The 12517-nt window shown below is 41.5% G+C and overlaps 1 protein-coding gene across 6 annotated transcripts in view; it reads right to left on the reverse strand.

The window, feature by feature from the left end:
* Positions 1–12517, reverse strand: part of Dnm3 (dynamin 3) — a 462213-nt gene that overhangs the window by 259403 nt on the left and 190293 nt on the right. For 3 of the 6 annotated variants that reach the window (XM_029478095.1, XM_029478094.1, XM_029478101.1), the window contains exons 13-14: positions 10564–10615; positions 9695–9724 (exon numbers count right to left, since the gene is read on the reverse strand). In XM_029478095.1, coding sequence (XP_029333955.1) covers positions 9695–9724; positions 10564–10615 — 82 coding nt within the window. The remainder of the gene's footprint in view (positions 1–9694; positions 9725–10563; positions 10616–12517) is intronic. The other 3 variants (XM_029478106.1, XM_029478097.1, XM_029478110.1) reach the window with 1 other exon arrangement.

Here is a 12517-nt window from a genome sequence, read left to right on the forward strand (position 1 = left end):
GATAGCATTGGAAATGTAATTGAGGAAATTACCTAATTTTAAAAAAAAAAAAAGTCAGCAGAAGGAGGGACTCAATGAATTACCTAAGTAAGGACTCCAGATTGTAAAGCTGATCCTTGACTGGGCCTGGCACCAGGATCTACCACTTGTCTACTATTGTACTACCCAGGGTAGTACTATTCCAAAGATCACATACATGATTTATAAAACAGAAGAGACAGCAATGGCCCTAGCTTCAAGGGTTGCCAATGAAATGGATATGTTAACGAAAGAAGCATACTTCAGGCAATGGCTGCACACAAAGTGTTTAAGAAGGTGTGAATTGGAGCTAGGGTGTGTGTGGTGGTACAAACCTGTAAACCCAGCACTAGAGAGGGGTTAGGCAAAAGGACTGGAAATCCAGCAGCAGCCTAGGTACGCAGTAAGTGGCAGGCAGTGTGTGTAAGTAAACATGAAATATTTGTCACAGCTTCAGAGGACAGAGGCATGTGACCCAGCCAAAAACTGGTCTCCATACACTTAAGTACAAATCCAGAAAACTACTATGGAAAAAAACACATACACACAAGTAAGACAAACTATATGTTTCTTAAATTATCTAAGCAAAATTAGTACCTTTTATTTTATAATATAAAACATTAAAGAGACAGAAAATGCTTTATAATGTATGAGAAATATCCAAATTACTTTAAAAAGTTTAAATGTCGACATGAAAATAAATAATAGTACCCTTCAGAAGGACAATGGATGGGCCAGACATTTCAAAAAACCAGAAAAATCCAAAAGCAGTTTTAAATACAGAAATGAAAAGCTGCTGCAAAACCAGCAATAAGGAAAAACAAGTCAAAATATCGCTGTATTACTTTTCCCATCAGACTATCAGAACTTATTAACCGTAGACTTATTTGGAACCGGGGGCTTAGAAGCTTGTATGTGTATCACTGCTGGTCTGTTGACTGGTGCAGCAATTTTGGAAGAATAGCAACCATGTGATGGGAAGTGGTAGGTGATAGTAAGGATGGAAATACAAGAGCCACCCACAATGAAACTTTAGTGAAACTGGAAAGACCAGGGAGTAGTCACAGGTATTCCTGATGGATGAAGTCGGAATCAGTAAGGGGTAGGTGGTATAGGGTGAGCAAGACACTGGACTGGGCATATGACGGACCAATCAGAAAGATATAAGCAGCAGACTTTGGTGTCAGCTGGAGCAACAGTCTCAGAGTGCTTCACCTTGCAGGTGTCTGAGTGGCCTAAAGCAAAAGCTTCTCTCAGCTCTGGAGTGAAGGTTAAGCAGGTGACCATCAACAAGGGTTGCTACTCTGGGGTCACACAGCTGGTGCAATCCTGATGTCCATGAGTACCCAGAGCCACACGCTGGGACATCTTACGAAGCCACTCATCCACTGATGCAGAGAAATGTTAAAGTCTGAAAATCACAATTAATAAAATGGCTTCTTTAGTGGGAGGTGCTAATTTTTTTTAAATGTTATATAAGTTCCAGGAAATGCTGGGGCCACTCAGGTGAGAAACCAAACACATCTTGTTTATAGATGAAAACAAAAACCAAGCAAACAAACAAACCCAAACCAAGAGATCAAGAGATGATGGAAGGGAAGAAAAGATGGGGCAAGGGGAAAAGAGGAATGGAGGGATGGGTGGCCACTGAGACACAGGCTACAGATAGCAGGGAGCTGCTTGGGTTACCACACTGCTCTTTCCCCAGGCAAAGTCAGATCAGATCTCTACTGCTCAAAGGGAAGCTGCAGCCCAGGGATAGGCTGGATCCTGTCTGCTGAAGTTTTCAAGATAACTTGAATAAACGGGTTCTCTCTAATTTTTTATGGTCTATGAGTCTTCCATTAAGACATAGGTTGGCTGTAAAAGTATGGTAAGCATATTTTTTGTCTCATCTGGAGAAAAACACAATTTCTAGGTAGTAAGTCATATTCCAAGCAAAATTCTTACTTTTAAAAATATAGAACTGCAAAAGAGCCATCTTTCTACTGGTCTCATGGCCTCCATTCTCTCTCCTTAGTAAAGTAATTCTTTTCTTTTCTTCTGGGGTATCGACTGGCCCCTTTGGAACAGTTTATAGACTTTAGGGATAGGAGAGGAATTCAAATGGCTGTTGCTTTCTCAATGTTGACTAGATTGACTTATACATCGCTTAAATTCATTGTTTCCAGAAAACATTGCCATAAGAAAAGTATTACAAACAAAAGTAACAGCAAATGAGTCTAATGATGATTTGCAGTGATTGGGACTGCGGAGTGGGATTCTCGTAGTTTATCAACTACAGGAAGTGATGGAAGCCTGGAATTACAAGAAGGCCAACAGTCACTTGTCCTTCCATGTCCACTGCTGCTCTCCTTGTGACAGCTAGGGAATGAAAGCAGCCAGACGTCCATTAACTGATGAGTGGGTGATGCAAAGGTGGTACATCTATGCAATGGAATATTAAACAGTGGTTGAGAAATATGAAATGTGCAGGTATAAAACAGACAGAACTGGAAACAATTGTCCTGAGTGCGGTTACCCAGACCTAGAAGGACAAGCATCGCATGTTCTGTCTCATATGTGAATGTTCACTCTTTTAGCTTTAAGTATATGTTTAAAATACTCATAAAGACTAGGAAACTAGGAAGAGACCATGGGGGAAGAAGGGATATTTCAAGGGAGAAGAAGATAGAATATAGTGATATAAAGAGGGAAGAGAGAAAAATGAAACCAAAAAGAACAATTTGGGTGGGTGATGGGAAGGCAGGATAAATGGGGAAATACAGGACAAAATAACCCAAATATTTAAAAATAAATACCAGTATTTTTAAATGGCCACATGTAAACCTACTACTGTGGAAGTATCCTAAATACACACACACACACATGCACACTTATATGAAAAGAGATTAAATAGACTCACCCTTAACAGAGGATCAATACCCCAACAATACACCCCATACTAATGAATAGCCCTAGCACCAGAAATGGACTACCTTTTTTGAGTTGTGGGCCAATGAGTCTTATAAGTTCCCTCAGACATTATTGAATATTGTCAATGTTCTTGGTTTCCCTCCAGGATTTCACAGTAGGACTCTCTTGTTGGGGACACCATATACTTGGGTGACAAAAAATGGAGAAATCAAGGGGATGCTGACTTAGGGGCCTTCTCTCCACTGGCTATCTTCCACAGTGTGAGAAGGTACTGTGCACACTACCAGGAAATACAAGCAATTATCGCTCTCACCCATCCATGAACCTGGTGAGCAACTATAATGGTGAGCTAACCTCACAAACTATGCCCACTGAGAGGATGGTGGCATGAATGGAAATTATGAAATGCAACAATGTAACATAATGTATCCCAACCACTTCCTGATCAACTGTGAGGCACATTACATGAGATGGAACACTTACCTGACACCATCAATGGGACCAAGAAAACATGTCTCGAAGGGTCATCAGCCCTAGGAGAACCTACCCATAACATCTGCTAATAACTATTATACTATACCCATAAGCCAGTGCATCTCCCAAGCACCATCAGAAAAGCTTCTTTTTTTTAGTAGATGATAGCTAGCACGGACAACTGGTCAACACGGAGAGAAGAAGAAGAAGCTAGAGAGTTATAAATAAGACATTCATAATACATTCCTTACACCAAGACTCGGGGATCTTTATGGAAGTGGGGCCAGAGAGAACCAGAGGTGCTGGATGACTTCAGTGATGGTTTTCTGAACACAGCAGGGCAGCTGCACAGATGAACTCACAGCGGTTGTGACAGTATGCACAAGACCTGCACAGGCTCAAACCAGACGAAAGCCAGGCATGGAGAGGGAAGGAGGAGGGAGGTCCGAAGGACCCCTACTAGCTATGGAGCCATTGCCGTTTGATGGCCTCAAGGTTTTAAACTGGACTCAAGGTTTTAAAAAGAAACAGGAAGAAAGAAAATCCAGTGCTAGGTAGATAACAAAGTGGGAGTGGAGGTGAGAGGAGTTGGGGAGTTGGAAGAAAGAGTGAATACAGTCTAAATGTATTGTATGACGTTTTTAGAATAGTAATTAGGTATTATTTGAAAGACGGTGATTTTTTTTTTCATGCCTTCATTTCCTGGTTAATATAGATTCATCTTACTTTTGTACCATTTATAAACTCTGTATGTTCTTTAATCTAACTTCCTAAAGATAGAAATTAAACAAAAATAAATAAATTTCTGTTTTAAAAGAGTAAGATTGTTGGGCTGGAGAGATGGCTCAGCGGTTAAGAGCACTGACTGTTCTTCCAGAGGTCCTGAGTTCAATTCCTAGCAACCACATGGTGGCTCACAGCCATCTGCAATGGGATCTGATGCCCTCTTCTGGTGTGTCTGAAGACAGCTACAGTGTAATCATATACCTAAAATAAATAAATCTTTAGAAGAAGAAGAAGAAGGAGGAGGAGGAGGAGGAGGAGGAGGAGGAGAAGGAAGAAGAAGAAGAAGAAGAAGAAGAAGAAGAAGAAGAAGAAGAAGAAGAAGAAGAAGAAGAAGAAGAAGAAGAAGAAGAAGAGTAAGCTTACACTCAAATAACCTGGATTTGAATCTTGGGAAGCTCATTGATAGTCTCTATGAGCCAACATGTTAACTGTCTCAGCATGCCTCAGCTTTGTGACTATTTCCGGGATGAATCAACAAGCTCTTCCCCTCCCTCTCCCTCTCCCCCTCCCCCTCCCCTTCCCCCTCTCCCTCTCCCTCTTGCCCTCACACACGCATACCCACATGCACATACATGCATGCACACCCACAGTCACACATGCACACATTCCTGGAACCACTTCTATGTTTACTTCCCACTATCTATGTCATTTAACATTTATAAAAATCTGAATAGCAGCTATCCGTGTTCTCTCATTTCAGATTCGCTACTCGGCAGCAATGTGCTTCTGCTTACACAGTGACTTTACATTTTCATAACTGAAGATTGATCCAAATATTCAGCTTCTCAATCTTACACTAATCTACAGAAGTATTTTTAAAGGAAAGGGAAAGTGGGAAGTGGAGTTTTGATAATAGATTGGGGGAAAATCATTAAGTTGGCCCATCAGATAGCCATGAGTTCTAATAAGGAGGCGTTAAACCACTGTTAGGATTTTGAGATGGTAACTTTCCCAAGCATCTCCTCCTCCAGAAGGAACGGTCCAGATGACAATCAAAGAACTCATACCATCCCCTGGTGCGTCTCCTGGAGTGGTTGGGCTCTCTTCTTTGAACAGCAGCTCCAAGTTTCAGGTGAGAAGGCCCATCCCCACTCCAGGCCTTGGGACCAGGTGACAAGCCAGCTCTGGGCCCACACCTCACTCTGCTTCTCCTTAATCCTGGGACTTATTTCCTCTGACTTCACTGAAACCTCCAGCATCCCAGCAAATTGATTGCTTTTCAACTTTCTGCCAACATCATCTTTTTTTTTCTTTACACAAGTTCAGATGCACCTTCTTGTCTCCTGTATCATTCAGTAAGCCCAAACAACTGTGGAGGGCACTGCTCTCAAGTCTGGCCATCATATTATTGTTTTGATATGAAATGTCCCTTGGGGTTTCGAGGATCAAGGCCTGGTTGCCAGCTGGTAAGTTTTGGGAAAACCTCTGGACCATGAGAGTTCTGACATAGGTGATCAATCAATGTATATCAGTGGATACATAATTGGATGGCATCAGTAGGTCACCGTGTGTCCTTGATGCCCTCAGAAAGGTGCATCTTCTGTCTGACCCTTCCTTGGTCTCAGCTTCATGGCTGGCACAGGTAAGCAATTTGCTTTGCTATGCTTTTTCAAACCATGATGTCCTGGCTCAGGAGAGTGAGAAAGAATGAAGGCATTAATGTATGGATGGGAACCACAAGTCAAAGTCACACTCACTTCCTTCAGTTGTTGCTCTCAAGCATCTTGTCAAGCCGACATGAGTCTTCATCGTGAGAGTGGGACAGCCATCTTCCTGACTTCTTGGGTCTGTCACAGTCCACTACCTAAGGCTTTCATTGTAATGGCTGCTAAGATTCAGAGGCTGTTTGCTGCTTGGTTAATGTCTCCTAGTTTATACACAATCCAAACCATCACCATCAAGCAGTCCCTTGCCGCACTTCTCTCTCTGCAAACCTGCAATGTGAATTTTCTTTTGCCATTCCATACTGACTCTGGAAAAATCTCAGATCATAACAGTTCAGTTTTATGTATTTTCAGCTTGATATCAGCTTTGAATTACAGACTAGAAGAGCAGTCTGTAAGACCAATAGGACCACTGACATCACTAGGTCTCAGATGACACCTTACATCCTGACAACCACCCCTACACTTCCTGAGATCCCTGGCTCTGTGCCTTTTCAAAGGCAAACTATTTGTACCTAAACCCACCTCTTAATTCTATTTCAGTTTCTAGTGTGTTCTAGTTCTTTCTCCATCGTTCTTTGGACCCTGTATTTCTTCTTATGGTATCACTCTTTGGAGTTAGTCTCATCCCTCCCATTACTTTGATAACTATTAGCAACTGTAAAACATATCCCTCCATTCTACGTGACTCCCAAACTCCAAGCTGTAATGATGTCTCCGACAGACACAGACAACTCACACACTCTTTCCCACCCACTCTAACATGTTCCTTTTCCTGCCTTCCCTTGTCAGTGTATTCCCTTTGATATAAGCCTGGAAGGGCACCACACCCCTTCAATAACTATTCACAACTACTCCTAAGAAAACAGTTTGAATCTCTTCCTTCTTCTATATGCTCCCTGATACCAATATTTATATTTTTAACACAAGTTACTTAAAAGCACCATTAATTTCTGGATCTGTACTTGTGCTCTTTCAAACCATTCTGTAGACTTTTCTAATATAAAATCAGTTAATTTCCCTTCCCTAATGGAAATCTATCAATGGCTCTCCTGTAACTTTAAAGAAGGTCTCTGTCTCTTCTGAACTCAAGGCACATCAAACAGCAAATTTCCTACTAGAAGTGCTCACTCTGACTGCCCAAGTTGTGAATCTAGATTCATATTCAACAGATCTGTCAGTGCTTTGCGTCTGAATCAAAACCTAGCCTTTTTTGTTCCTTTCCTGTGGCCAAGTCTAAGGGCAATGGAGTCCTGAACCCTCTTGCTAGCATCCAGTTCATCCCCAAAGCTTTTGAAATTCTTCCTAGTTAATCAAATTTGTGAATTTATTAGCAAAATGTCGGAAGAAAAACTTGAGCAGTAAAATGAGACAGTGTAAGACCCTGAGGAGGGAAAGTAGTCAATCACACAGGACAGAGCCGGAAGTGGTATTTCAGTACAGCTCGGCTGAACAAAAGTATCAAGAATTGGTACAGAACACTGGGTACTTGCTTACTAATGTCCCCCAACTGTGCTGCCAGTACATCTTACTGCCATACACATTGCCACAGGCTTTGGCACACTTAGACTTTAAATACATGTTCAGTGAGTAGAGAGATGGCTGAAGCTTCCATTTAAATGATGAAAAGCCCAGCTTTATGCAAATTGCATGATTATAATTTTAGGCGGTACATGTTGGCATTGGTTTGTAGGACTGCTAAAATATCAAGGCAGATAAAGATGAGTGGGGTAGCATCCTATGTTATTTCTGTTGCATGGAGGTTACCAAGTTTGCCTCATGCCTCAAAGCCTTGAGAGGCCTGCAGAGTGGATGTATCGGTTGAGAGACGCTGAGACACTTCAGCTTTATCATACATGTAGCAGCAGTGAGAAGGCTGGGAAGTAAGGTCCCTGGCTCTGTGCCTTTTCAAAGGCAAACTATTTGTACCTAAACCCAGTGAACATAAAATACCAAGATTCATAAAGAAAACAACTTTTAAGTCGTGGTAGTATCTCTCTGCTAGGCAGAAAAATCATACAAGATCCTCTTAAATACATGGTCATGTGTTATAAATGGCAGGATTTGATTCTGGAAGGTAAGTTATTGAGATTCACAAGCTAATATTTACAAATTGAGAGAACTCCTTTAAATGGCAAGAAAAGTCTAACCTAAAATTAGAGATTTACCCCTTTCATTTAGTCTCCCAGCTGGTCCTGTTAACTTGTTTCACTACATCAATGGGCTGGATGAGAGGATGCAGGAGAATGCTGGGTTCTGCATGACATTGTATACATACTGTTTTTCTAAAGCTAAGATTACTTTGACTTTCAAGACTTGAGTAACCCTAAGAGTTTGGAGGACTATTTTCCAACATGCACCCAATTCTGTTATTTGGGGTTATAAAACCTCCATTAGGTGGGGAATTTGATGTCCTTGGCAAAAATGAAGTCAACAGAAACACAGCTATGACCTCAGCATTTAGAGATTCTCTGAGAACTATTCCAAGCTTTCAACAATTCAGATCTAACTTAAAGCAGGCTTCTAGGCCACTACACTATTGTATTTCCTACCTGTATATACTGACCATGAGGGAACATTTATAGGTAAACCTCTGCCACACCAAGCCTAGACATTGTGGGCATTGGAATAATTTATTATAACTTCTAATTTTCCAAATACTTCCTTATACCCATCTTTTAATGTCTATAATTTTCTCAAACTTTATACATTTTCATATATAAGTTCCAAGTAGCACATGCCCTCTGGGAGCAACGACTGTACTCTTTCTCGGGTGTGCATTATCTTACACTTGGCTGTGGCAGCATCTTTATGCATACTGTTTCTGACATCCACAATCACCTAGTAGAGATTCTCTTCTGTAGCCCTGTTGGACTGGATCTCACGATGCAGGTCAGGCTGGCCTTTAACTCTTGACAGTCCTCCATCCCGTGCTCCTCCACGCCTCCCCATATAACTTCCCAGAGATACACTCTGTTTTTCCCATGGCATATTTGAGCAACTTGGGGTCATTTTGGATAAAGTTCCGTGGCTGCAAAGGGGCATGGTTAAAGTTGAACTCAGAAACACCAAAGCTTGTGTTTTCCTAAATAGTGGGGACAAATAACTGACCTACGCACCAATTGCCTTCTCAGACTGTGCAGCCGGAGGGACAAGCCTATTTCTTTCATAGCACAAATGAGAACACACTTTCTTCCTAAATCCCTCTGTGCTCATTTGACCATGCCTTTAGACTTCTATAAAAAGCAAAGAGACCATCTAATATTAAAAAAAAAATTCAACTCTGTAGCCATATTTTTTAAAAAAAAATTAGTGTGATTTTGCTCTGCGATTTTTATTCTTAAAAAAATTCAAATAATTAGAATTGGGTAAGCTTACAAATAACTATATCAAAGTCAGATAACCAGTGTTCACCCACCTTTTTGAAGCATCAGGTACACGTATTGAAATTGTTATATGTAGGAGGGAGAAAGGCTTATGTCTCAGAACAACAAAGCAGAAGAGGATGGGGGGGATCGTTAATGATTTTAATGGTTTTAAAGGCCCATTAAAATTAGAGAGACATCCAAGACCCAGCAGGTGAAGGGTTAGTTATTACAGCATTGGGGGTTACCAGTCCATACCTTTCAACCACAGCGAGTTATTAGCAGTGAAGGATGACCCTCCAAAGAGGAGTTAGATTTCAGTGCTAGAGGGTTAATAACAAGACAACCTAAGTTTTAAAAAAAAAAGATTAGTAGCAAGCGCTAGTTGAGTTAATCAGTTAAAGACAAACTGTGCCCTGGGGAAGCTAAATTAAAAAAGCAACAGTAAGGCTTACAGAACTTAGCTCGTACAATTTGCCGTGAAGGCGGAAGATTGGTTCCCTGAAATAGCAAAGAATTATATGCTTTAGTTCAAAAAAAGAGAAAGGTTTTAAAATAAAGTCTGTTATTACATCTTCTCCTTTCAAAACAATGGGAAAAAATTGTCTATAGCCGAGGTTTCAATTTGTTCAATAATTGTACCTCTGTGTTAAAAAAAAAAGAGCTTTAAAAAATATCATCATTGTTTTGACTTGAAAAGAAATAACAATGCAAATATTCATGATCACATAAAACACAGAAGAGACAGCAAACTGTCGGAGTTAATGCAATCTCTGCAGAGCGCTGTTAGTCAGAGACAGCTGGTCAGCCCCAAAGCTCAAAAAACTCAAGTGAGCAGATCACCTTAGCAATTAACATCATCAAGAGCCAATAGAAAGTTGGCGTGGCAGAGATTAAACCCAACACTGCCTTCTTTCTGAGCCGTCCCTTCACTGTTACCAAGCTGTGCAAACGTGTGAACTAGCCAGCCAGCACCCCGGAAGCCCATGCAACTACTCACCGTATTGTTAACCTTGAACCTCCTTGGGGTTCAAGGTTAAATTAAGTTTGGTGGTAATGGAAGCAAGCAAAAGAGGACACAAAGAGTCTAAGTCAAAAAGCACAGCAAGTAGCGGTTTATGTAAGGTGAGATGGTAGGGTTAACAACTGCAAAAAATAGCCAAAACGAAATGCAAAATTCGGTCCAAAAAACGTGAAAAGCAAAAAACAAAACAAAAAGCTGCACCTTAAGCAAAACCTACATATGACCAATTTGCATTTTAAAAAAAAGCTGTCAGTCAAGCAGTTTAGTTCCAATGCTTTGGGGCATGCATGCACTGGGTTGCTTACACGGTTCCTACCTGATTTCCAATTGTGCTTTTCTTGTGAACCTGACTGCTCCTCTGCTGAGCACTGAGAAAAGCAAAGGAGAAGCACTGAAGAAACTCAGACCTTTTTTTTTTTTCTGAAAAAATAACAGATACTAAAACACATTACACATTAAAAAAAAAAAAAAAAAAAAAAGACAGACAAACTCGGGGCAGAAGAAACAGCATCAAGCCAGCTCCGTCTAATTCTGGAAGATAAAACAACTCAGTGGGATTTCTTTCAGTAATTAGCAACCAGAAATAAAAACTATAATTACTCCATGTGGGGGAAAAAAACTACATTAATCACAACGGGTTGGTTGGTGTGGTGGTGTGCAGGGGACTTCTTACAGTACACACGATAAAGGAGACCAACATCAAATGGTGTTTACGGAGTGCACACTATTTTCCATGCACTAGTGATTTTCATTCACACAGCCTGTAGCGTGGATTATTTTCTTGTGCATTACCCTCTACTTCCATCAACACTGTTCTATTCAAAGGCCAAAGCCAAGGTCCTTGCCATAGCTTTCAAGGCCCTACTCCACTCTCTGCCACTGTGATGCAGCTCCCCTTCCCTCCAGCTCATTCACTGGTGAGGTCCCGTCACCAAGGCTGGGCCTGAGCCATTCAACATAGGCCCTGCACAAGAGGCTTCGAGCTGGCTTACTGCTCTAAAGATATTTCTCCTATACGTCCACAAGGTCCCTAACATCTCTTCGAGTGCTGGCCCAAATTTATCTTTACAGTGAGGCTTAAGTCGGTCACTATATAAAACTGGGTCCCTGCTTTCCTCCAGGGAACCCCTGTTCCCTCACTATCTTTCTCACTACAAGATTTCACCTTCCAACCTACTGAAGTTTGGTTTGTGTCTGTTTCACCACACGCACCCTTCCACATCAAACTGGAAGACAAGAGACTCTGTGTCTGTTTGGCTTACTGCTCGATCCCCAGGGCTTCTACAGAGGAGCTGTAGCAAACATGGCAGCAGGTTATCTATTGAATGAGAAGTTTCTCGAGACTGGTGTTACACTTCCCCACTTCACAGTGAGCATGGAAGGGAGGGCTAACGTCTGTTGTCACTCCTAACAACTTTGCCCCAGATTCTCACTGTTAAATGTGATAATATTCTAGCTCTCAGAGGAATGAAGGCTTTTGGATCCATAGCCCCATCATAAGAAAGCATATCTCATCTCAGTTATTCTGGCAGGACTAGCAATTGCCTACCCTCTGTCAGTTCATCTAAAGTTTATGTCCAGAGAACAGTGGGATGAGCTGAAGTAAAGGAGAGATAGATTAAAGCCACAGGCTGTCTGCGAAAAGTGAGTACATGTTATGGTTCAGTAGTGAGATAGAAATCAAAAACCCACTTAGAACAGTTGTTCAAAACAGCAGATTTTCACAATCTCCCCTGATATAGTTAAGCTGCTTGCCTCTGCTCAGACTCATAAAAACCACACACTGCACTCGGTTGAGGCTGGGCAGGGTGGGCGCTGAAAGGTAACACTATGTCTCTAGTTGCTGGAGATAGTGTGCTTTTGCTTTTCGCTATTAATGCACTAACTTTAGCTTCTTTCTTACCTTTGGCTTAGTTTAATTATTCTTAGCTAAATGACCATTTCCCCTCATTTCTTCTCAGCCATTCCTTTAAGGAATCTTAGCCCAGTGTTCTCAGTGTTTTGTAAGCACCATGGAAAAGCCAGCTTGTGTCTGTGGCCAGGATCCCATGTGCCCACACTGCCCTCTGGCTGCCCACCAAACCTGGCCCATTGGATGTCTCAAATACTACTCTCATTGAACTTGAGTCTCTCTGTCTCTCCCTGTCTCTCTTTCTCTGTCTCTTTCTGTCTCTCTGTATCTCTCTCTGTCTCTCTTTCTGTCTCTCTCTCTCTCTGTCTCTCTCTCTCTGTCTCTCTCTCTCTGTCTCTCTCTCTCTCTGTCTCTCTCT

The sequence above is a fragment of the Mus caroli genome, chromosome 1 (genome assembly GCF_900094665.2).
Source record: "Mus caroli chromosome 1, CAROLI_EIJ_v1.1, whole genome shotgun sequence".
In the NCBI taxonomy this organism is placed as follows: domain Eukaryota; kingdom Metazoa; phylum Chordata; class Mammalia; order Rodentia; family Muridae; genus Mus; species Mus caroli.